This window comes from Hippopotamus amphibius, chromosome 2, assembly GCF_030028045.1.
Source record: "Hippopotamus amphibius kiboko isolate mHipAmp2 chromosome 2, mHipAmp2.hap2, whole genome shotgun sequence".
NCBI lineage: Eukaryota > Metazoa > Chordata > Mammalia > Artiodactyla > Hippopotamidae > Hippopotamus > Hippopotamus amphibius.
The window spans coordinates 55,422,195-55,448,886 of record NC_080187.1 but is presented as its reverse complement, the minus strand read 5'-3'; the positions used below and the strand labels follow the sequence as shown (position 1 = coordinate 55,448,886).

General features: G+C 45.6%; 1 protein-coding gene across 3 annotated transcripts in view; it reads right to left on the bottom strand.

Moving 5' to 3' along the window:
• Positions 1–26,692, bottom strand: part of SCARA5 (scavenger receptor class A member 5) — a 117,472-nt gene that overhangs the window by 50,542 nt on the left and 40,238 nt on the right. For all 3 annotated transcript variants that reach the window (XM_057725248.1, XM_057725251.1, XM_057725249.1), the window contains exon 4: positions 243–917. In XM_057725248.1, coding sequence (XP_057581231.1) covers positions 243–917 — 675 coding nt within the window. The remainder of the gene's footprint in view (positions 1–242; positions 918–26,692) is intronic.

The following is a 26,692-nucleotide window of genomic DNA, read 5'->3' as shown; positions in this document are numbered from 1 at the left end:
AGTGCCCTGTCTGGCGGGTGGGATGGGGCAGCAGGGAGGAGGTTTATCCCGTGCGGGCCTGGAAATGAGCCTAGTCCATTTGGGCAGAACAGTCCAGGACCCCGGAGGGCAAGACTTAATGAAGGCGGAGAGGGCTCGGGGAGGGAGGGGGACTCCCGGACCTTGGGGAGGCAGGTGCGGGAAGAAGGCCTGAGCAGGAGGGGCCCAAGCAGACCCCGGGGGGCCCGGGCGGTCTCGGGTACCTTTGGCCAGGGAGATGTTGCGCAGCGCGATGGAGTGCTCCCAGTCCTTGAGGCGCAGGTCCTCGGTGACGCCGTTGAGCACGGCCAGCTCCTGCTTGAGCTGCAGCTCCAGGCTCCGGTGCACGAGGCGCATGCGGCGCGCGTCCTCGCTGGCGTTGCTCACCAGCACCTGCAGGTCCCGCAGCCGCGTGCCCTGCAGGGCCACGTCGTAGGACAGGCTGAGGTTGAGGCCAAGCAGGGCGCCGCCCACGTCGGCCAGCTCGTCGCCCAGGGCGCCCACCCGGCGCGCCAGCCCGTCCAGCAGGCCGGCGTGGCGCCGCAGCAGCAGCTGGCTGCGGTTGCTGTCCACCTGCAGCTGGTAGAGCTCCAGCTGCGCCGCGTCGCTCTGCTGGGCCGTGCGGTCGCGCAGCAGGGCCACCGCCTGCTCGCTCTGCGCCGCCTGCGCCTGCAGCCCCCACAGCGTGCCCTCCAGCCGCTGCACCGCGCCCGCCAGCGCCAGCAGCGAGTCCGACTGGTTCTGCAGCGCGTCCTGCGCCTTCCACACCTGCTCGCTCAGCTCGGCCTGCAGCGGAGCCTGCAGCAGCCGCAGCTGCAAGTCCCGGAGGCTCTCGTTCAGCCGGTTCACGTTCCGAGTCAGCGCCTTCAGGTCGTCCGGGGAGCTCCGGGGCCTGGACACTGCGGAGGAGGAGGGGGAGGGGAGAGATGAGGCGGCTGCGGAGGCCCCTGGGACCCCCAGAGGCAGACCCGGCCAGAACCCGGCAGGGCAGGAGGTGCTCGATAAACGCCAGATGAAGGGAAAGCAGAGGTGGCCACGGCTGAGCCTCTCAGCACATCCCCGGTGCTGTGCTCGGCCAGTGGTTCCCAAACGTGTCTGCCCGTGAGAATCACCTGGCCAGGCATCCCACCTGCAGAAATTGTGATTGGATGGGTTTGGGAGGTGACCCCGGTTGTGGAATTTTAAAAGGACCCCGAGATAATTCTAAGATGCGGATGAGTTTGAGAACCACTGGATTCATCTATGGATGAGGTTGGTCCATAGAAATTGTCTTTTTTGTATTTTGGAAACGATTGGACATCAGCAGTTCCACGTGGCTCACCCTACAGTATTGTGTGTCATCCTCTCCACTTTAGGAGAGAGGTACCCTTATTTATCTCCTTTCAGCGCTAGAGCTGTTCAAGTTGCCCCAGGGAGCACAGTGACTAAGTCCTGACTAAGGAGCCAGGATTCCAACCCAGAGGGCTTGCTTGCCATTAGGCAGATCACAAATACTCTCCTGGCCGCAGTCTCTTTAACTGTGAATTGACTGCATAGACCCAAATTCTATGATGATAGTCTGAAAAACCCACTTTGGGCCATATTAGAGAGTCTTATGCCCAGAATGAAGTTGATGATCCTTCTACCATACTCTGCCCAGTCTTTATACACCATGGAAAAACCAAATTTAGATCAAGCCCCACCCTGTAAGGGGATGTTGACACACTGAGTATATGAGGTTAGCCAGGCTATATGGAGGCTTAGAAGCAAGTCATGAGACAGCAGATGAAGGAACTGCAGATTTAAACCAGAAACATTATGATGTACCAAGGATGTGATAACTGTTGAGATTCTGAAGAGCAGTCTTGTGGGAAAAAGAAAAAATTCACTCACTTTATGTGACCTCAGAGGGCAGGAACAATGGATAGAAACTACAGGGAGGCAACTTGCAAGTGTGAACAGAATGCCAACAGTTAGGACTAACTGAAGCTGGAGAGATGTGGTATATGCAGAGGCTGGGCATGTGATTAAAGTGCTGAGTGAGGGAGAATTGTTGTTGTTGTTTGGTTTGCGGGGTTTTTTTTGCTTTTTTGGTTTTTGTTTATTTGTTTGTTTTTGGCTGTGCTCCACCAGGGAAGTCCCCAGAACCTTTGCTTTTATTGACAACTTTTTAGCTAACTTTCCAGAGTAGTGGAGCAGTGGAGGCACTCGTTGTCCTTCATGACTTCCCTGGTGGTGCAGTGGTTAAGAATCCATCTGCCAGTGCAGGGTTCGATCCCTGGTCCGGGAAGATCCCACATGCCGTGGAATAACTAAGCCTGTGCACCACAACTACTGAATCCTGCATGCCTGGAGCCCATGCTCCATAACAAGAGAAGCCACCTTACTGATAAGCCCGCGCACTCCAATAAAGAGTAGCCTCTGCTCACCGCAACTAGAGAAAGCCTCCACGCAGCAATGAAGACCCAATGCAGCCAATAAATAAATAAATAAATAGTAAAGGTTCTGGGAAATGAATCCATAACCCAATTACAACCCAAGTAACCATAGGAATTGTCTACCTAAGAAATCCTCACAGGCCAGGATTTGATCATGTGTTTGTCCAATATTCGACCCAGATTGGTTGACAAGTATGAGAGACAGGGCAGTTGGAAAACAGAAAGCTCAATAGTTTAGTATCAGTCTCTGCTCTTGATGCTCCAAAGTTCAAAGAGATACCCCAGCTTCTCAGAAGTAATAAAACACTGTGAGTTTTGTTAATTCTGGTTTTTAAATTGGGATTGTGAATGACTAAGAGGAACAGTGCAATTACTTGATTTAAGTCACAGGGCTGATTTAAGACTCCATTAGCTGAGAAATGATGCCATTTGCAACAATATGGATGGACCTAGAGATTATTGTACTAAGTGAAGTGTCAGATAGAGAAAGACAAATACCATATGATATCATTTATTTGTGGACTCTAAAATATGACACAAAAGAACATACCTATGAAACAAAAACAGACTTACAGATACAGAGAACAGACTTGTGGTTGCCAAGAGGTAGGGGGTGTTGGGGAGGGAAGGACTGGGGACTTGGGATCAGCAAATGCAAACTATTATACGTAGGATGGCTAAACAACAAAGTCCTATCGTATAGCACAGGATATATTCAATATCCTGATAGACCATAATGGAAAAGAATATATTTGTATAAATGAGTCACTTGACTATACAGCAGAAGTTAAACATAATACTATACGTCTATAAATTTTTTTTAAATGAAAAAAAAATAATAAACTTCCAATTAGCTCACAATGTAAAAAAACACAAAAAACAAAAAATTCCATTGGCTCAGGCCTGCCAGAGGCAGCGCCTTAAAGGAGGCAATTTCCCTTAAACCCACTCTCTGCCAGCTCCCACCATCCCCTCCTTCCCTCTTCAAGTGGTCCCCCTGCCCTACTGGTGCCCTGTGCCCTTGGAGGCCCCTGGCCTTGCCCATCAGCCCCCTCCTTGCAGAATCTACCAACTCTAAGACCCCTTCTCTCTGTCCAGAAAACTGGACTGAAACTTGCCCATATGGTGAAGGCTGACAATCAGCTACCCCTTCCCAGAGAGTTCATTTGGGTCTTTGATTATTGTTCATTGCACAACCAATTTTAACATAAATTGAAATAAAAGAAAAAATTCTTCCACCATCTCATAACCTCCAACATAGCACACCGGTTTTCTTTCCATTCTCTTTTTCTAGTTCCATCCATGTGCATACCCAATCTTTACAATTCAATTTCTGGGTTTTTTAAATTGTGAATGATTATCTCACAAACATCTTCCCATCTATTGTTTATAATTATACTTTTGATAGCTGCCTAAGAGTCCATCAGGGAGATGCCTTGTGATCTACTCATTCTCAATCGTGGAAGATAAATGCAGAAAGGTCCCTCCTTCTTTTGAAACTTTTCCTATCAATAAATTCCCAGAAGTTGGATTAGTAGAGCCAAGGTTATAGTCATTTTTATGACTCTTAAACATTCCAACCAAATCACAAAAAGAAAAAAAAAAAAGATTAAAAAATTCCAGCCAAATCACATCCCTCAAAGTAATACCTATTTATATGTACATTACAGCTTCTTAAATGTGCTGGTTTCAGTGAAACCTCAGTGTACTGAGTATTACAATGTTCATATTGTTAATTTCACAGATACAAAATGGTACCTTGTTATTTTATGTTAGTATATTTGCATTTAAGAAATGGCTTTTTCAAGGCAATTCATTAGCTCAAAGGAATGTTATAGGCATTTCAGGTACCCAGGCTAATCAGAACAAAATTATTTGCAGGGGTAAGTACTCTTCGGGCATCCAGCCATGCTGTAGAAGTCCAGAGCAGCCTCCCCCTTTGGGGATCACTTACCTACCCAAGAAGTGAATTATCTCCTTGCAACAGTCACAGTGTGTTCTCAGCTCACACTACCCCCACCCCCTCTCATCCCCCATTTAATTCCTTCCAGATGTTTACCATCCTTAACAGGGAACAATTCTTCCTTGAGTGCGACTCTCTTAATTCATGTTTATGTAAACAGTTCATTTATCTCTCTGTCTGCTGTATATGTATATTTTAATGTGCTTTAACTATTCTCCAACTTTCATACTTTCACAAAGGGGAAAATAAATCATAGAATAACAATAATAACTGGCATTTCCTGAGTCCTTACTATGTGCCAGGCACGGTTCTAAGTGCTTCCCGTATTAATACACTTCGTTCCATAACAAGCCTATGAGTTAAGTGTCGTTACGATCCTCATATTCCACACAAGGAAACTGAGGCACACAGAGGTTAACTCACAAGGTCACACAGCTGGTAGACGGAGGGGAGTGACTTTGGGCTAGGGCAGTTTGGGTCAGAGCACCCTTTGCAATACTGATGAAAGGGTGGAAGGCACAGAACAAACTTTTTAACAGAGACACACAACTATAGAATAAGCTTTAAAGGCAGTGAGTTCCCCATCATAAATCCAGGTGGGAGTCAGGCTGCTTGGCAAGAATCATGGATTCGAATTTGAATTCTGATACAGTATTAATTGCTGAATACTAATGAAAGTGTTACTGTACACTTTGTAATAATATAAGATTAATCTATTAACGTCTGTCTCAGGCCATGCCCTGGGCTAGGAGGTTCACATAGACACATCTCCTGCAGCCTTGCCACCCACACCCTGGCCCCAAGCTGCCTCCCTCTTCCATAATTGCCTTCTATGTTCATTAAAAACTGATCACGTGCAGGTTGAGTCAAGGTGCTCCAGGTGTGACTGATCAGAGAGGCCGTCTTCCCCAGACACATCAGGCACACCCACAGTGCCAGAGAGGCTAGGGAGGTATGCATGAGTTGGGAGGAAGAAAAGCTAAGTGTTCTGTTTGAGGTTTGGTGACCTAAACCTTGGGCATTGGTGTTAATAACCCTTTATCTTTGTATAAAATTTCACATCCATTATCTTTCTTAATCTTGGCAGGCAGGCATGGCAAGTATTCCTAATCTCATCGAAAGGTGAGAAAAGAGGCTCAGGGAAGGCAAGAGATACCAGAAGCATAAAATAAGGATGGGATGGGGTCATCTGTCACTTAATCCAGGCTTCCATCCTCCACACCTGCTGCAGGGATGGTCAGTCTTACACTGAACTCCAAAGTCTACATGGGGAAGCAAGGCAGGAGATGATATTTTTAAGCATCTACTCTATGCCAAACTGAGTTCTAGTCTCTTGCTAGAAGTGGCTTCATTTCCTCTTCCTGGCACACTGGTGAAGCAGGAATTCTGCCCATGTTCAGATGAAGAAGCTTGAGAAGGTGGCAGCATGAAAGGAAGCTCAGGCTGTCTGTGAAGGTCCTGCTGGCCCCTCCTTCCCCTCTTACACAAAACTTCGGAAGGTGTCTCTCCCCCTTTCTTTCCAGGTCACCTGAGCAGAGGCCCTGCACTGGCCCAAGAAGCAGGAGGGACTTGTTAGAGGTTTAGGGGTGGGGGGCACGAAGAAATAGTATCCAAGTTTGATGGAGGCGGCCTGTGGGGAGGTAGATGCTAGAACACTGCCAAGGGCTGTACAATTCTCCTGTGGTCCTCCCAAGCCTACGGGCAGATGGTATCACCATTTCATAGATGAAAAATCGAAACTTGAGCAATGAAGTAAGTAACTAAAGGCCACCTGTGAGTAGGAGGTGGACCTGCCTGGCTCTTTCACTGCCCTATGCAGCAGTCCTGCCTTGTCTTCATTTAGGCTGATGGAAGGAATGCAGGTATCAAAATTCATAGAGCATCACATTAAGGGCAGAGTTGGGAAAGGATGGGGCTGAAATGAAACTACAAAGTAAGCACCTCAATTTAAGCACCAAGAAAAAGACACAGGCTTTCTTTCAGGAGGTCTGCAACACTGGGCTGGATTTCCTGAGATCTGGATACATGTGACTTTAATAGAAAATTCATTTAAGAGTAAAGTATAATGTTCATTCAGAATTACATATCAAAGAGGTTATCAGTAGACCTTTAGCACTTAAAGTGATGCACATTTTCACTAGGGCTCCCCTGTTTCCAAGAAGTAGGAGGAAACCAGGGCCAGCCTCATGCTGTGTGACCAGTGCAGTGACACATGGCCCCACATGAAGACGGGCCCCGTGCTCGGGGCTTACTGCTCTTTGGTCACTCTCCTGAAATATTGGATAATTTTATCTTTGAATGTATGTTTTGTAAGTGAAGGGCTGAGGCAGGGGAAATGAAGTGGATGGGGGAGGGGAGGTATTAGGGGACATTCATAAGGACCCAAAGAGGAGAGCAACAGATTGGTAAATTTGGGGTGAGTCCTTTTACTTATATATATATTTTTAAAAATTTTTTATTTATTCATTTTATTTGGCTGAGTTAGGTCTTCATTGCTGTATGCAGGCTTTCCCTAGCTGTGGCGAGCAGGGGCTACTCTTCATCATGGTGTGCGGGCTCTAGGTGTGTGGGCTTCAGTAGTTGCGGTGTGCAGGCTCAGTAGTTGTGGCTCTTGGACTTGGTTGCTCCACGGCATACGGGATTTTCCTGGACCAGAGATCAAACCCGTGTCCCCTGCACTGACAGGTGGATTCTTAACAACTGTGCCACCAGGGAAGTCCCCTACTTATACATTTTTAAGTACCACATGCCCTCATTCCTAGCTCAGTAGGATGTCCAGGCCAGAGATTATCTTCTCCTTTGTCTGTGGCCCCACGAGCCCCTGCACTCACACAGGAGGGAGCTGGGAGCTTCCAGCTCGGAGTAACAGGAGGCCCTTTGAGAAGGGAGACAGAAGGCTCTTCATCTTTGCACAGGTGGCCTGAGCTTTTGATGCCCTGTCCATCTGAAGTCTTATCAACCAGTGGCTCCCAGGGCCACAAGCTTTGCCCACATAGGTGTGCTCTCCTGAATACCTGTGTACAGTGGCCTTTGTCAGTTCTGAGATCAGAGGACTCCCCAAGTAAGCCAGTACAAGTGGCTAATTCTAGGTCTTACAGGCAGGATCCAACAAACAGGCATGAAGGATGCAGACCGCCTGCCACCTGGAACGGTGGGTTGGCTGTAACCCAGATGCCCATCCTTTACACGTAAACCCTGCCTCTGGCATGTTGATGAGCACCGACTGTGAGCTGGAGGATGCAAGGAGCGCAGGCTGACTGGTGGCCAGTGGACAGCCATGTATATCCATATTAGGATGGCCTGGTACAATCTCAGAGGAAGAACAACCCCACCGATATGTTGATTACTTTCCCCAGAGATGTGGCTGGATATTCTGCGCTCCTGGCATAAGCATTCCCTTTGGTGGTCCAAGCAGATGGGGTCGCTGTTAATTCACTGTTCATTACTGTGGAAATGGGATCCAAGACAAACTATAACTTAAAAGGCTCCTCTTGAAGAACTTATCCTCAGGATTCCCATTTCAGAGGCTACAGTATCTGAAATTATTATCAGCGATGTCAGGAAACCCAGCATTTTGATGGGGTGCATACGTCTAGTAGGAAAGACACCAATTCTTTGTGAATTCACAAGTGGAATTACGGACTTGCTGTTTAGACTAATCCAGTGGCTAGTGCAGTATCTTGAACCCTGGTAGCTGGTCAATAAATAGCTGTCAGATGAAAAAGTGAATGATTGAAGATGGAGAGTGGTAGGAGGCACAGAAATGCCCACATCTCTTCTTAGAAGAGATTGGCGGACTTCCCTGGTGGTCCAGTGGTTAAGATTCCATGCCTCTACTGCAGGGGGCACAGGTTCGATCCCTGGTCAGGGAACTAAGATCCCGTTTGCCACGAGGTGCACCAAAAAAAAAAAAAGAAGAAGAAGAAGAAGAAGAGTTTTGACCAGTGGAGGATGTGGGGTAGCCCTTGGGCCCAGCCTTGCTCTCTCTCAGCCCACGTTTTACTCCAGCCAGAGCTACAATGACCAACTTCGGGTGGGTGTAACCCGGCAACACCGCACTTCATCCGCACCTCTGATCTCTTGCTCTCTGCCCCCAGAGCTTCTGTGACTTCTCAGAATCCTGGGAACCACCTGGACCTCATCCATGCACGGCTTTGACCCTCAGGGAAACCCTGACCTATGCAGGCAGGAGCTGGTCGATAAACACTCTCCACAGACAGACAACTCTGCAGCTTTTACTACTTAACCCCTTGGAAGGTGCTGGAAGGACTGAGACCCAGTTGCCACAGCAGAGACCAGCTCAAGAATACATTCTTGTAATTGTTTTCCCTTCTTTCTGATCCCCCCGGTCCCCAACTCCTGCTTCCTGGGATCACTTCTCACAATAAATTACCAAGCCCATGTCTCTGGCTCTGATTTCCAAAGAAATTCCAGGCTAAGACAAGAAGCATCCCTTCCTCCCTCAGCATAAAGAGGCCAGCTCTCTTCCCACCTCCCTTTTTGCAGATCCCCACTCACATCCTGATTCCCTGTTGTCCTAAAACATCACAAATACATCTGAATTGAGGATATTTATTTATTCATTCGTGCATTGTCATTCAATACATGTATGTGAGCTACCAACTCACTACACGGGTTTGAGCAGCAGTACATACAGAAAAGTCTAAAATACAAGCTTTCCTATCAAGAAATTTATCATTTACTTAGGGAGAAACCACACACTAAAGGAACCTGTTTTAAAACTCTTCTGCTCTAATGTGTTTCCAAATGTTCTTTGGGAAAAGAAAACCCAAACCCGATACTAAGATTATCTGAAGAAGCTGGATACGATGAGCGCAACAAGTGGACATTCTTCAGTAATCTGGCGCGGGGGGTGGGGGTGGGGGGGATGGCTTTTGTCAGATGTCCCTGTCAGCGGTGCGGAGGATGAATTGGAAAGAACAAGGCCTGGAGGAGGTTTGGAAACGGGGTAGGAGGCTGTGGTCCTGGTGACAGAGGAGGGCCTTGCAGCAGGCTCGTTAGGATGGAGAAGAGGGACACACAAGACATGAGAGAAGTAACATTGTCAGGACTCAGTGGCCTCTTGGAATTGGAGGTTGAAGAGTTAGGAAGGCTTTAGTACCGTTGAATGACATCATGTCAGCCTGGAGGAATCAAAATGCTATTTTGGGGGGGAGGGGTCCACTTTTTTTTAATTGAAGTATAGTGCATTTACAATGTTGTGTTAGTTTCTGGTGTACAGCAAAGTGATTCAGATATATATATTTTTTTTCTTTTCTTTTTCATATCCTTTTCCATTATGGTTTATTACAGGATATTGAATATAGTTCCCTGTGCTATACAGTAGGACCTTGTTGTTTAATGTATTTTATATATGATAGTTTGTATCTGCTAATTCCAAACTCCTAATTTATCCTTCCCCTACCCCCTTTCCCCTTTGGTAACCATAGTTTGTTTTCTATGTCTGTGAATCTGTTTCTGTTTTGTAAATATGTTCATTTGTGTCATATTTTAGATTCCATATATAAGTCATATCATATGGTATTTGTCTTTCTCTGTCTCTCTTACTTTACTTAGTATGATAATCGCAAGGTCCATCCATGTTGCTGCAAATGGCATTATTTCATTCTTTTTATGGCTGGGTAGTATTCCATTGTATATCTACATCACATCTTTATTCATTCATCTGTTGATGGACATTTAGGTTGCTTCCATGTCTTGGCTATTGTAAATAGTGCTGCTATGAACATTGGGTGCGTGTATCTTTTCAAGTTAGAGTTTTGTCTGGATGTGTGCCCGGGGTTGGCTTGCTGGATCATACGACAACTTTATTTTTAGTTTTCTGAGGAACCTCCATACTGTTCTCCATACAGGCTGCACCAATTTACATTCCCACCAACACTGTAGGAGGGTTCCCTTTTCTCCACACCGTCTCCAACATTTGTTATTTTTAGACTTTTCAGTGATGGCCATTCTAACCAGTGTGAGGTGCTACCTCATTGTAGTTTTGATTTGCATTTCTCTAATAATTAGTAATGTTGTGCATCTTTTCATGTGCCTATTGGCCACCTGTGTGTCTTCTTTGGAGAAATATCTATTTAGGTCTTCTGCACATTTTTTGATTGAGTTTTTTTTTTTGTTGTTATTGAGTTGTATGAGCTGTTTGTATATTTTGGAAAGTAAAACCTTGTTGGTTGCATCATTTGCAAATATTTTGTCCCATTCTGTAGGTTTTTTCATTTTGTTTATGGTTTCCTTTGCTGTGAAAAAGCTTATAAGTTTGATTAGGTCCCATTTGTTTATTTTTGCTTTTATTTCTCTTGTCTTGGGAGACTGACTTAACATTGGTACTATGTATGTCAGAAAATATTTTGCCTACGCCCTCTTTTAGGACTTTTGTGGTGTCATCACTTATATTTAAGGATTTAAGCCATTTTGAATCAAAATGCTGTTTATGACCAACAGCCGATGCAAAGCTGGTGAGAGTAATATTGTAGGTGACAAAATCAAAACTCAAAATTATCTTAATTGATGTGAAATCTCAGCTGAAGGCAAGAGGATTACATATAAAAGGAACAAATGTGTTTTGCATTTACAATCAGACTCTCAAAGAGATCATCCTTGTCAAATTCTTACCTCCACCTCAGACGTTCCATATATCTGCACCATTTAATGCTCAGAATGACCTGTGAAGTACATATTATTTATTATCTGCATTTTAAAGTGAGGGGAGCTAAAGCTTGGAGAAATTAAGTAAATTTCAAAGGTCTTAGAGCTAAGAAGGGGCAAAACTAGAATTGGGAGCTGGGTGTTCTGATGCCAACTCCAGGTCCATCAGACTCCTCTTGGCTTCACAGCATGATGCAGGGAAAACAAAACATGAAAAACAAAGCACAACAAAAAACACTGACTGCTTGTTGTTATTCTAAGCGGTACCTGTAATCACCCCGTCAAGCTTCTGTGGGTCATCCAGGGAGAGGCAGGTCTAAAAACAATTCTACACATGGATATGCTTCTCATTATTACTGTTTCTTTCCTTTTCTTTTTTCTGTCTTTATTTGTTTCCTTCTTTTTTAAATGTATTTTTTAAAAGACAAATAAGCGGTATATTAGTTTGCTCATGTTGCCATAGCAAAATACCACAGACTGTGCGGTTTAACCAACAGAAATTAACTGTCTCACGGCTTTGGAGGCTGGAAGCCCAAGATCAAGGTGCTGGCAGGTTTGATTTCTCCTGAGGCCCTTCTCCTTGGCTTGCAGATGGCTGTGTACATCCCATGTCTTCGCAAATTTCCCTTCTGGGCATGTCTGTGTCCTAAACTCCTTTTCTTATAAGGACACTAATCATACTGATTTAGGGCCCAACATGGTGACCTCATCTGACTTTAATCACCTCTTTAAAAGCCCTATGTCCAAATACAGTCACATTCTGAGGTATTAGGGGTCAGGACTTCAACGTATGAATTTTGAGGGGTACACAGTTTAACCCATAATAAGTGAGGGCCTTTACTAGAGATTAACTGGGAAGAAGCTGCAGTGGACAGTAAAGCTGGGTGCTGATTTCCAAGCCTTAGCCACATCCTTAGGTGGTACTAACCTGGCAGACTCAGAAGAGTCTAGAATGCAGCCAGTCTGAGTCACATGGGGCCAGGCTGCCTGGAGGTCAGAGGACCAAACACCTCTTCAAATCATTGATGCCTGTAGGTGATGCACTCTTGGGATGTTACAGTTTCATTTAGAAACCTTTCATTTCGAAACCTTTCATTTCGAAACTTTTCACTTAGAAACCTAGTGGGGAATCTTCCCTATACTTTAATGGGGCTTGTTGGTCCTTTCTTGCAGTTATTTCTAGAAAGTGGCCCACAAAGACTTATTAATGGAATATAGTTATAAGGAAGTAAAAACCTCTCCTGACAAATTTAGACCCTGTTCTCAAACCACACATGGAAAGGAGAGTCCCATTTAGAGCAAAATGACTTGCCCCATGGTACACGCTCAGCGATTTGCCCAGGCACCTTTCTTTGGCATTTAAGCTGGAGTTCCCACTGTTATACAATCTAATAAAACCCCTGACCTGTAATGAAGCAGCCCATCAAGAAGAGGGGGTGGGGGGTGTAAGTACTGCTCTTTTAGAGCCCAGAGTTGATCTTATCTACAGTAGATTTCATTCTATTTGAAAAGGAAAGTAAAACAACAACAACACAAAAGAAAATGAAAAAAACCTAAAACCTAACTTGCTGGATTTCACTTAATGTACGGTCCTTCTATACATGTGGTACCCAGCCATCCTAGAGCAGAAACTCCTCTCTAGCATCTAATGTCATCACTGGGCTAGCAAATGGACCATTCACATTAAAAAAAGAATACAAATAAGTGTTTGAATGTTATTGACATGAGACAGTGTCATTGGGTCGTGAATAATTCACAGTAGAGGAAACTTTCATATTCAGCACTTATTGATTGCTGGGTACTATGCTGGACACTTGACCATGTGTAGAATATCGGATACCCACCCCAATCTTTAATTTTTGATAGCAGTCCTCAGAGTTAGATGTTGTGGGGAAACTTAGGGTTTTTGATCTACAGGCAAGATACTTACATCAGTGTGAAAATTAAACATGTGTGGTGCAACAGATACTTTTGTGCTTCACCACCTCATATGCCCTGTTCCTGCTCCCTGCCTCACCGAGGCTGAGCCCATGGTTGGTTACTGGGGAGATTAACTGTGTGGGCTCTAAAGAGATGGCCCAGTGCAGGCTGTCAGAGCTGGGCTTTGTGCTCAAAGGTGTGGACAATCCCTTTTTCAACCTGGCATCATGGTTGCAACCTCCAAGGCTGCCTTTTCCATGCCCCGCAGTGGGACCTCTTGTCCCTGTCCTTCCATCCCACAAAGGTGCACTTCTGGTCTCAGCAGAAATCAGACAAGAAAGTGGCAACATCAGGCCTTAAAGTTACCTTGGTGACAATGTGGATGCCCCTCCCTATTTCACAGATATGAAAACAGAGTCCTAGACAGAAGGTCCCTCTTACCCGAGGCCACACAGCTAGACGGAGGTATGGGGGATGACTAATCCCATGGTCCACCCACTTAACTGAACAGAAGAAGAGAGAAAACTAATGTTAATGACTGTCCACTCAGTACCAGAGAGTGGGCTGGGTGTCATGTATTTTACCTCCTGTGATCCTTTGAGATCATCATTCCTATGTTCATTTTCACAGATGAGATGTGTTCTGTATTGCACGTGTGTGTATACGTACAGGCATGCCTTGTTTTACCACACTATGCTTTATTGCACTTTGCAGATACTGTGTCTTTCACACATTCAAGGTTTGTGGCAACCCTGCATCGAGCAAGTCTATTGGCGCCATTTTCCCAACAGCGTTTGCTCATTTTGTGTCTCTGTGCCACTTTTTGGTAATTCTTCATATATTTCAATCTCCCATACCCCAGCAAAAAGATTACAACTCTCCGAGGGCTCAGATGATGGTTAGCATTTTTTAGCAATGAAGTATTTTTAAATTAAGGTATGTACATTGTTTTTTTAGATATAATGTTATTGCACACTTAATAGACTACAGGATAGTGTAAACATAACTTTTATATACACTGGGAAACCAAACAATTCGTGTGACTTGCTTTATTGCAATACTCACTTTATTGTGGTGGTCTGGACCCAGACCCACATGATCTCTGAAGTATGCCTGTATATATAATTACTTTCTGTGTATTACAATGTTTTGACTTCTTAAGAAACCTCTCTGGCTGGGGAGAGACAGCTCCTCCTGAAGCTAGCCAATTCTTAGAGATGCAAAGGACCCAGAGGGGAGCATCCTTCACTATCCAATCTAGAGCCATACCTCCTCTCTCTGGCCCCAACAGGTAATATTCCTCTACCTTAACCATCCCAGGGCCAGGTACCATGCAACTAGACACCACCTCTAAAACCCAAAGTCCACCAAAATTATTCAAACCAGCTAGTCCTAAATTGCCCTGCCTTGTCTTTCTCACAGAAACCCCAAGAAAGGCCATGGCCTAACTGTTCCCCTCACTCCTGTCTTCTGCTTCCTGATGCCCTGGTGCTTCCCCCATGTGGCCCTGTGTGGCCTGCGTGCCTCCTGTCTCTGGGACCTGTGAGTAAAATAAACTTTGCTTGAGCCTCTGTCTCCCCTTGCAGCCACACCTGCCTGGCCATTTCATGAAAGAATACATGACATGTTCATATGCCCAGTTCTACAGATGAAGCTTAGAGAGATTGAGTGGCTTGTTCAAGAAAACACTACTAGCAAATGGCAAATCCAGATTTAAATGCCAGACTATGTGACTTTCTCCTCTATGCCACATGTGGTCCATTCCTCTGGCTCCAGCAGGAGGCTCCTGATGCTGGGTTTGAGGGGCCCTCACCATCTCTCCAGTCTGCCTCCTGGCCGCAGTCACATGAGGCCATAATCTGAAATCAGTGAGGGCAGCGAACATGTTTCTGATTTCTATCTTTCTGGACAATTTGTCCCATAAATGCTTGTTTTCAAACAGCTCAACATCAGTCTCCTAGGGTTTCCATGCAGCTTTTGGTTGGAGTGGTGTGAGCTCTTCCCATTGGCTTTTCTTCACTTTTCTCAGAACCATCTTTCTTCACTTCTTGAGCCTGTCATAAAGTCTTTTAAGGAGGCTGGAAATTATTCTCACTAATAAACATGTGAGGAACCTGGGCCAGACCTGCCAGGAATCTCGGCACTTATTGGGTTTCCTCTTTCAGAACATGAGATTTGCAGCCAATGTGTCACATCTATTATATCTTTGTTCTTCAGAACTCAGACTCATGGTGCAGTTAGATCATGGATGCTTTGAGCTAAAAGTGACCTTAATAATCATTTACTTCTCAATTTCAGATGAGGAAATGAAGGCTGAGAAAGATGATATGAAAACGGCTCAGGTCATCTAATAATTGGTGGCAGAATCAGGGCTAGTACTCAAATATCTTGAAAGCCAGTTCACATCTCTTTCTACTATACCACTCTGCTGTACAGGAAACCAGAATAAGGTATCCATCCATCCACCCATCCATCCATCCATCCATCCATGTGAATCATTATCTACAATAATGCAAAAGCATTTTCATCCAAACAGGCAGAGTTTTTCCAACAAAAACATTTACACCAAGAGTAAGAGTTACTTTGAAATATTAATTGGTCCCCCGAGTATCTTACATTATTAGATTGGATATCTTTTAGTATTGCAAAAATATTTAGTATTGCAGAAGAGTCATATGAAATTGTGCCAGTGACAATCACCAATCACGATGTGGTATTAAGTGGGTTCAGAGCCTTTTCTACAAAAGGAAAAAAATTAAAGGCAACTTTTAACATATTGTAATTTAAAAAAAAAATCACATACACCTCATGTGTACAATTCTTTAAAAACTTTCATCTTGGTGTGAAGTGCAGATTATACAAAGGAAGTGGATTTGAGAATTTCATAGACTCTGAAAATTGGATGGGTCCTTACAGGTAGATTAGAAAGGAAGGAATATTGTACTTAGAGCCCAAAGGCCTGGGTTCAAGTCCTGCCCACTTCACTTCCTGCTCTTGAACAAGGGAATTCATCATTCTGAGTCTCTACCTTTTCATCTAAAAAGAGAATTAACAACATCTATCTCAGGGGGTGGTTGTGAGGACTAAAGAAAAGAGTAAACTCTAACTGAGCACTTATTATGGGCCAGGCACCGTGTTACGTGTTTTATGTGGATGTTACCTCATTTGAAAAAATCAAATATGTGGGAACAAAACCCCAGCTCTATTGCGAAGCCCTATTCAAATGCAAACTATTGGTGTTCAGGTAACCCCCCTACTCTAGGTGCCTTCACTTCCTTTATTGATTATTGGATTAGTTGACATTAATATTCATAATGGTACATCGAAGAATTATATAGAGTTTTACATTTATAAAACACTGTTACATACCTTATCTAATTGTATACTTTTCACTAGCATTTAATTCCCATTTAGATTAGATGGAGAACTGAAGGCAGTGAAAAGAAATGGTTTTTCCACCACCAGCCAGTGACAGCCCGGCCTCGAGACACAGTGCCACACACCTTTATCCCTCATCCTCCTCTTGTTTGTGACTCTCTGGCAACCTGAACACACAGCTCTTCAGCGCTTCACTCTCTGGGGCCTCTGGGGGTGAAGCGGGTAAAGAACCCCCCCCCCCCCACTACTTCCCTTGAGACCTGGTAATCACTGAATACTTTCCAAAGAGATCCAAACACTGACTCCCCTCTCTTCTACCACCACCAAGCTTGTCAGGTCTCCCATCAGAAGGGGACCTCCGCTGTCTTCAGTGGGCAGATTGATCCTGTTACCTCAAACTCCTTCATGAGCCCTCCTCTGGCTATGCCTGAATCCCTGCTGTGCCTGGATTCAGAGCTGCTTTCAAATGCCCAGGACTCTGGGGAGTTTTACTACTTTCTACTCATCAGTGACAAACCCCTCCATTCCTTGCTTTACCTCTTGGACCACGCAGAAGAATTATGCTGACTTGGCCCACCCTTGTGCTGTTGAGTCAAATGGCCTTGAGTGGGATGGCAGGCTGGAAAAAATCCCCTTAGCTGCTGTTCAAAACTTTCTTCATGCTCCTTGACACCCAAGCCTGCTTTATTCCTCATTCTTAGAAGTAACTTTGTACCCCCTTTACCTAGGATACAAAAGCCACGAACTCTATGTCCTCTGCACCTCTCATCCCTGCATTCACATTGTTTCCTCTAAGATTAGGGAATTCCCTGGTGGTCCAGTGGTTAGGGCTCTACTCTCTCACTACTGACGGCCCGGGTTCAATTCCTGGTTGGAGAACTAAAATCCCATAAGTGGTGCGGCCAAAAAACAGAAACACATTTTTTCCTCTAAGATCAGAGTGAGAAGCATCCCTTTCCCTTCCCAAGGCGACCCGCTGCCTCTGCCCTCCGTGCCACACCCCTCAGCTCCGCACAGGAAGGCCCGTGGTGGGGACGTGCAGTGCCTATCATTCCTGCAAGGGCTCAGGCATGGCTGGAGGGCCAAGTGGGGAGGGAGGGCGGGGTGTTCATGGATTCCCTCCTAAGTGACAAAGATTCCACACAAGGTAGTCATTTTAATATTTGAAGATAGATCCCCTTTCTTTAAAGTTTCAAGGCCCTTCACTACCAAAACCATTCTCCCCTGAATGTGTCTCAGCTTGACTGCATCCAGCAATAAATGCTTAACAACTGGTTCTCCAAGGGAAAAACAAAAATCCCACTTTGTAGTGCTTGCCAATTTCTGAGGTGTAAATACTCCCGCTATGGACAACATCGAGCTACCAACAGGACATCACTATTCAGAGTTGGGGAAAGACGCACGTAATTGAAGCCAACCTCAGCATGCCAGGGTCTGCATCCACTCTAGTGTCACTGAGGTGGGCTAGGAAAAAATATCATTTTATGACCAGCTTTGTGATAACTGATTTAGGCAAGAATTATCAGCGGATCCTAAAAATCCTTTAGTGAGAGACTGTTGGGAAGCAGTATATCTACATAATATCAGGGAGATTCCCACAGATCACGTCTTAATTAGAAAGGAAACAAAAGGTACCTTTACAGTAGATGAAGACCTTACCCAAGTGATTAGACTTAACATCATCAATAAAGGAACAAAATGACATGATAAGCCACTGATGCGATTCACTGAGCAGGATTTGTGAAATATTTCTGCCACAAATGTTTAACCAATATCTAATCACAGGGAAACAAACTCAGATTGAGGGGCATTATACCAAGCAACAGACCTGTGTTCTTCAAAAATATCATTGTTGTGAAAATCAATGGTGAGGAGTTATTTTAGATAAAAGAAAGACTAAAGAGATGGTAACTGAATGGGTAATCCTGGCTTTGAAACTGTGTACAAGCCCCTGAGTCCTTGTCTTTTGAAGTAAAAGGTCTACTCAAGAGTTAATGATTGGGAAATGTGAAGATGTAGAAACATAGCAGCTGGACTGGGGAACCGGAAACAATTTAGACTATAAATCTGCCACATCCCAGAATCACCGAACTCACATTTCCCTGAAAGATATAGATAAAGGTCTGCCACACATTCCTAAGTTGTTTTTACAGGAAGCAGACCCCCTTTAGATGAAAACTGCTGACCACAGGAGCATGGACCCTAGATTGGCTGAAACCAGAGGGTTGATGATGCTTGAAACTTCATCCAGATGCCAACCAATCCGAGAATTGTCCGCGAGCTGATCAAGCCCTGCTCCTTGAACACTGTGAAACTCCTCACTACCCCTTCCAGGGGGTCACACAGTCTTGAAGGCATCAGCCTGCTGTGGCCCCCTTTGCTTGGCAAAACAATAAAAGCTACTCTTTTCTACTTCACCCAGAACTCTGTCTCTGCGTTTCTATTTGGCACCAGTAAACAGAGGCCGAGTTTTGGCAACAGCTTGGATCCTGTAGCAGGTTAAAAAAAATGCTATAAAGGATGTTACTGGAGCAATTGAAGAAAATTAATTATGGATTATAGATTTATGACTGTATTGTACCTACATTAAATTTCTAAATGTAAAAATTCTAGGTGGTGATATAAGAGAATTTCCTTGTTCTTGGAAATTCATACTAAAGTATTTAGGGGTGAAGTTTACTTACTTTCAAACTTCTGAACTTACTTTCAAGTGGTTCCACAACAAAAAAATAGTAATAACAATGAGAGAGGATAGGAGAGAGAAAGAACATGTAGCAAAATGTTAACCATTGATGCAACAAGATGAAGGCTATGCAGAGACTCATAAAATGTTTCCAACTTCTCTGTAGGTTCAAAATGTTTTTCAAAATAAAAAACTGAAAAGAGAGAAAGAAAAAAAAGGACAAACACAGGAATTGTGGAGTTGTCTAATCTATGTGGAGCCAGACGGGACTGTCACCTCCCTTCTTCTACACACTACACCTTTATTAACATGACTCTGATGGCAATATCATTTGGTGAGCAGCTGTATTACACAGTTACTAATTCTGCCAACCTCAAACCCTGAATCTTGCTTTAAAATTACTGTCAAGCGCATACTCCCTACCCTGGAACACAAGACCTCAAGCTCATCCATGTAAGATTTTCATGTTTGGGCTATCTCTCTGGGTTTCAGGCTCATTTTGGATTCTGAGTCTGCATTCCTTTGAACAGAATACAGATCTCTGTGAACTGCAAGAAACATAAACATGTTATCTGGGATTGAACTACATTCAACAAAATTTATTGAGCACACAAAATGTGCAAAGCAGTGGACCTGGTACAAAGAAGTCAGCAATAACTAAATAAGATGTGATTGTTGATTTTAGGCTTCTGGAAGGTAAGAACTAAGCCTTGGTCACACCCTAGTACCCCCAGAGCATGTAGTAGATACTTAATAAATATCTGATTTGGCCTCACATAGGTAACCAGGCAAAAGGCTTAAAGAGCCAGTTTCTCAAGAGGTGAAACAATTAATAATCAAATATATGAAAAATTTTATGAGATGATTAGTTATCAGAGAAATGCAAAATAAAACAAAATGAAATCTCTCTAAACATAATAGGACAATGCTACATCATGCTGGCAAAACTATGGTGAAAACTTGTGTGTTTACACATTGCTGATGACAACGTCAAATACTTTTGGAAAGCAGTTTGGCAAAATGTATCAAGAGCTATAAAAATGTTCACATCCTTTGGCCAATAATCTTACCCCTGGGAATTTACCCTAAGGAAGTAGTCCAAAAGAAGGGAAATGGGATAGCACAAAAAAATTCATTGTATCCTTATTTGTAGGAGTGAAAAACTAGGGAAGGCTGTGACTGAACAATTTAGGAATAATTAAATGATGGTACATCCACTACGTGGACTTTGATGAAGTCCCAAAAAATGACAGCTAATGAGGTCTATTATGTAACAATATGGGAAATGCATGTTTTAATATTAAGCAAACACACACACACACGAGGATCAAAACTGGGATTCTGAAAAATAATTGATTTCTTTGTGGTGGAATTATGAGTAATTTTTATTCTATTTCCTGATGGTATTGTTACATTTGAGTAAAATAAAGAATTTAAAATAATCATCTATTGAATAAAGGAGGAAATGATTGTATTATAAGCTAAATCATGCGTTGAAGTCCCAACCCCCCAGTACCTTAGAATGTTAACTGTATTTGGAGGTAAGGTTTTTAAAGAGGTGATTAAGTTCAAATGAGCTCATGAGGGTGGGCCTCTGATGCAGTATGACTCGTATCCTCGTAAGAATGGAAGACACCAGGGGCATAAGAGCACAGAGAGATGACCTGGTTAAGGGGCAGCCAGAGGGCAGCTGTCTACAAGCCAAGGAGAGAGGCCTCAGGAGAAACCAACCCAGCTGACACCTTGATCCTGGACCTCCAGGCTCCAGAACTGTGAGAAAATAAATTTCTGTTGTTTAAGCCACCCGGAGTGCGGTATTTTGTTATGGCAGCCTGAGCTGACTAATACAGACTATTGCAGACAACCCAGCCCGGCAGGGCTCACTGCGCTATGGCCAAGAACCTGGCAACCAGAAATCCGGGTGTGGTGGACTGGTCACTACTGACACACCAAGTGTACCCAGGACCACAGAGAATCTCACGAGATCCCTTTCACCATATTTAACCCACTGAGTGGAATGAGCAATTTTCAGGCAGTGGCTCTAAAACTTGCTGCAAATCAGAAGCATCCAAGTCACTCTGAGGTTATAGCCTGGAGATTCCGATTTAGAAATGGGCTGGGCCCTGGCAGTCTGCATTTCTAATAACCCTGCCCCATTTCTGTTTCAGTGACATCATTGTGCTGAGAGCTGTGGGATGATGAAAGTTTATTATCTCCTTAGCTTTTGGTTTTCTTCTCTAATTTCCTTCAACCTCTTCTGTCTCTCCCAGCAAACAGAGGTCCCAGGTGGTCAGAATATCCTGTTAAACTTTCAAGTAGAAAAATCCAAAGGGCAAGCAGGTTCCACTTCTGGGGATACCCCCAACAGAACTGAAAACAGGGACTCAAGTAGACATTTGTACACCTGTACTCAGCATCATTATTCACAATAGCCAAATGGGGGAAGCCGCCCAAGTGTCCACTGACAGATGACCGGATAAACAGAAAGCAGGATGTATATAGACACACACAAAGGAATATTACTCAGCCTTAAAAAATGAAGGCAATCCTGTCACATGCTGCAACATGGATGAGCCTGGAGAATGTTATGTTAAATGAAATAAGACAGTCACAGAAGGACAAATACTGTAGATTCTACTTATGTGAGGTTCCTAGAGTAGTCAGATTCCTAGAGACAGAAAGCAGAAGTGGGGTTGCCAAGGGGAGGGGAAATGGGGAGTTGGTATTTCAAGGATACAGTTTCAGTCTGAGAAGAAGAAAAGAGTTCTGGAGATGGATGCTGGTGACAGTTGCACAACAGTATGGATGTACTTAATGCCACCGAACAGTACACTTTAAAATGGTTTAAATGGGGACTTCCCTGGTGGGCCAGTGGTTAGGACTCTGAGCCCCCACTGCAGGGGGCATGGATTCGATCCCTGGTCGGGGAACTAAGATCCTGCAAGCTGCATGGTGAGGCCAAAACAATTAAAAGATAAACAAATAAAACAAAATAAAATGGTTAAGATGCAAGTTCTACTGTATGTCTATTTTATCATGAAGGGGAAGCTGAGACGAAGTGAGAGAGTAGCACAGACATATATACACTACCAACTGTAAAATAGATAGCCAGTGGGAAGTTGCTGTATAACACAGGGAGTTCAACTCGAGGATGGAAGATGCCTTAGAGGACTGGGACGGGGAGGGTGGGGGGGACTCGAGGGAGGGTGGGGGGGAGTCGAGGGAGGGTGGGGGGGAGTCGAGGGAGGGAGGGAATACGGGGATATGTGTATAAAAACAGATGATTGAACTTGGTGTACCCCCCAAAAAATAAAAAAAATTAAAAAAATAAACTTTAAAAATTTCTAAAGGGGAGCGAAAGAGAGGAGCTGGGGTGGGGTGGGGGCTGGGTCTGGGGATGATGCCCTAGGGCGAGGGTGGGACCGAGGGGCAAGTCTGGCTGGGTCCCTGAGCATGCACCCCAGGCAAGCGTTACTCAGGCTCTGCCCAGTCCCACCCAAAGCCAGATGATACATGGGCCGACTGGGAGCCACGGATGCAGCCCCAGCTCAGCTTTTACCACTGAAGTTTCAGGACCTGGCCTGGGGCCCGTGGGCTGGAATCTTCTTCCCTTCCCCCCTTCTTCCCGCCATCAAACGTAAAGGAGGAGGGGCCTGGGGCTGGCCCTGCTTTGGGGGAGGTCAGGACCCTCGGCCACTTTTTTGGCTTATTGGGAGAAAGAGTGCCGCCTGGGGCCCGTGTGTTGGGGGTTTGTGTGACTGGGGACTTGAAAGCTCTTCGAACTGCCTATTCCTCTGGGGTTTGGTGGGTAACCTTCCCAAGTCCCTCTCCAAGGAAGAAAAACAAACAGCTGAGAGCAGGCAACTCCAGCTGTGGGACATATTCCAAGATTGAGAGGAAAAAAAAATTATTCCAGCCCAAACGCCTAATTAAGTCGAAAGCAGTGGGCTGCCGAAAGGAAAAAGAATATTTCCATCACCCCCTGTTTTATCAAGAAAAGTAAAAAATTCATCCTTGAGAGTCTGTGCGTTTTACTTTGTCATTTGCAATGCATTATAGCCCTTTCTGTAGTTCTGTTTGTGTAACATGTGCTAGAAAAGCAGACATTATAAAAACCCACGTGGCCAGGCTGTGTGAACAGACACAAATGGATGGAATGATGGATTGACTTGGAACTAGCCTTCTTCATGAAAAATCACCCTCCTTGTCCCTCATGACCAAGTGCCTCAGTTTTTCTATGTATTTCTTGCCCAGAGGCCATGAGCTACGGAGACAGAACTGTGAACTTGGGAAGACCTGAGCCCCAGGCCTGTTTTGATCACATGTGAGCAGAGCTCTGTGTCTAAGCTGAGCTGCATGCCCTCGCTAGGGACCAGGTGGAAAACGTGCAGAGGCCACACGGGCATGTGGGATGAGCTCCTGGCTGGAAAATCCGAGTCTGAGCCCAGCTCAGACCGCAGCCACGGATACCAATTAAACTTAATGAACACCTACCTATTCACCTGTGGGAACTGGCAGTCTCACTGGGCCTCAGTTTTCTCATCTGTAAATGGGGATAATAGTATCTACCTCACCAAGTGACATGGTAGATGTAAGATAGAATATGACGTGATGTAATGGTGGCCGGGGTGGTGAGTGTGGCAGCTGCCCTGTGGGAAGGTAGGGGCCTCAGGCACCACAAATTGGGCAGCTGGGGCATCAGGCTCTAGTTGCCACATGAAAACCCAGAGAGCGAGGCAGGTGAGCAGAGGGCAGAGCAGCAGCGAGACATAACTCACCCCCAGCTGACCCCTTCTGCCTTGAGCACAGCCCTTTACAGAGCTCTTCCTGGTGGAAACTGTTAGCTCACGGTGACTGGAGCCAGGTGGGAGCTTCCCTGCCTCAAGCCTGACCGTGTTTCAGGTCTGTAGCCTCCACGGCAGGCGGCCTGGGTGAGGACAGCCGGTGGGCACAGGTGTGGCTCCTGCAGAGGGGCTGCAGGTGGCATCGGGATGGGACATGGCCCCAGCTGAGGAGAGCAGAGCTGCCCCAGAGAGAACCAGAACTGCAGGCAGCAGGCTGGTTGTGGGCAGGTCTGGGGGCACCAGCTGAGCCCTGAGCAGAGGCCAGGAAGGCACAGTGAGCATGTCTGAGCATCCTTCCTCCCTACAGGGCCTGGGATGAGCGCATCTTCCCCAGCCCCCTTCCCCACCGGCTGCCTCTGAGTGGAGTCCCTGCAGCCAGGGGAGGTCCAGGGCCCCCAGAGAGGGGACAGGCTTAGCACATGGCTGCTGCCAACTGCAGGCAAGCCTCGGGGTCTGAGGCAGTGACACCAACACATTTGTAGCCATTAAATCATTCATGTCTGGGCTTTGACGAGAGCCAGACCTTGAAAGTGCCAGGAACACGTACACCTCCCCAGAACCTGGTCCAGGCTCCTGCCTGGTGAGAGGACCCTCACCCTCCCACCCCCATGTGGTCCTGCACCACAATGGGCCTCCTGCTCATGCCTGGGGACACCCCAACATCCAAATTCCACCCTCCCATGCCCCCAACATCTGCAAACAGCTCCTGCTTTTTTACTCTCCGGCCGGCAACGTGATTTGCCCTCAGCGGGGTGGTCCAAAAGCCCTGAAAGAGAGCTGGGCCTTCAGGGCAGGAAATTCCCCAGTGCTAGGTCTCTGGAGCAGTGCCCAGAGGCAGGGTCAAGGGCTCCAGATGGGCATGCTCTCTTAATGTCAAGGACGCCTTGCCTTGTGGGATGGAATGTGGATGGATGAGGGACCGAGTGGGTCCCTCTAAAGTATGGGGACAGGGCAGGGGCTCCAGTCCAGGTGCCTGGGTCTCAAAGTGGCACTAACCTTGTCCATCTCAACAATGCCCAGGAACCCTGATGCTGACTCCTTCCCTGGAATATAGTTAAGAGATATCACAGGTACATCCACTCAGTCAATCCCACTGAGATCTGTTACAGAAATATCTGAGTGCTCAGCTCTAATAGAAAAAAGATAGGTTAGTGGGGACTGAACAGCTTATTATGTAGCCCAAACCAAGAATTACCATAATATATGGTGTACTGGGGCTCCTTCCTAAGAGGAATGGCAGGCGCTTAAATACACTATCTCATTCAAGGGTCACCACGTTACTCAGAGGATGGCACTAGGATCGCCACTTACTGAGAAGCAAACTGCAACTCAGAGAGGTTAAGTAATTTGCCAAAAGTCACAGAGTGAAAAAGAGCAGATTGGGACCGGAACCCAAGTCAGTATAATTCCAAAATCTAGTCCAGTGTGGATGATACAAAAGTATTCAAGTGTAGCCCTTGCCCTCACAGAGGTCACAGTTTAGTGGGGAGTCAGACATAGAAACCACCAGCCTTAAAACAAGAGTGAGGTGAAAGATGGGCTGAATGCATGCAAAAGGGGGTCACCACGGGACCTTTTCTGAGCTGATGGGACGTCGAAGGTCTGGTCTAGATGTTATCAACCTGGAGTCCCTCATACAACCTCTAAAGAGCCTCAGAGTAGAAATGGATTTTCTAGGTAGCCAACAAAATGATCAGGACCCCAGGCTCCTGGGGCAAGGCCTCCTGCCCTAGGGCACACAGCCAATGGTGGTCTCTGCCTTGGCGAGAGCCAAGGGCCAGACCACCAGTATGGGGACCTGTCCTCCTGGTGTAGCTGCTGACTTGCCCAGGCCTCCTGATGAGACAGAAGGCAGAGCCCAAACTAGAATGTGAGTGCTCCCTGCTGGTACCCCCAGAACGCTGCCCTGATGTACACAAACTGGGACCAAGGAAGGCACATCCTTCCTCTTCCCCACAGGAGGGTGCATATTATATATGTGTTTAATTTTCTGTATATTACAGTGTTTTGACATCTCTTCCTGGCTGGGTAGAGACTGCCCTTCCCTGGGCTAGCTAATTCTTAGAGGTGATACCAAGAGCCTAGCCCGATGCATGCCTGTGATTTGCAAACTAACCAACCCAGAGCCACACCTCCTGTATCTGGGCTGTGTACCCCAGGAGGCAATTTTCCTCTGTCCTAATCATCCCAGGGCCAGGCAACTAGAGGCCACCTGACAGCCCACAGCCCACCGGAAGCATTCAAACCAGCCAGGCTTAAACTTTTTACTCTGCCCTGTGTTTCCTTTCCTGCAGGAACCCCAGTACAGATCATGGCCAAAGTACTCCCCTTGCTCCGGTCTTCTGCCTCCCAACCCCCCTGGTGCTTCCCCACGTGGCCCTGTGTGGCATGGGTGCCTCCTGTCTCTGGGACCTGTGAGTACAATACATTTTGTTTTCCTGAGCCTCTCCTTTCTTTCCTCTTGTGGCCACACCATATTATGAAAGACTATAAAACAGGGAGTTTCCCTGATACTCAGCAGAAGAGGAAGCCCCAAATGTTTTCTTTCTCTCAGTGCTTTTCACCAGCAATGACTTCAAGCGTACTTCCATTCCCTGGTATACTGGATCAAATAGTGTCCCCAAGTAAATTCATGTCTACCCAGAACCTGTCAGTGTGGCCTTATTTGGAAAGCAGGTGTTTGCAGATATAATCAAGTTAAGGTCATACTGGATTAGCCCTACATCCAATATGACTGATGTCCTTAAACGAAGAGAGAATTTGTACACACAGGCACAGATACACAGGGAGAAGACCACGT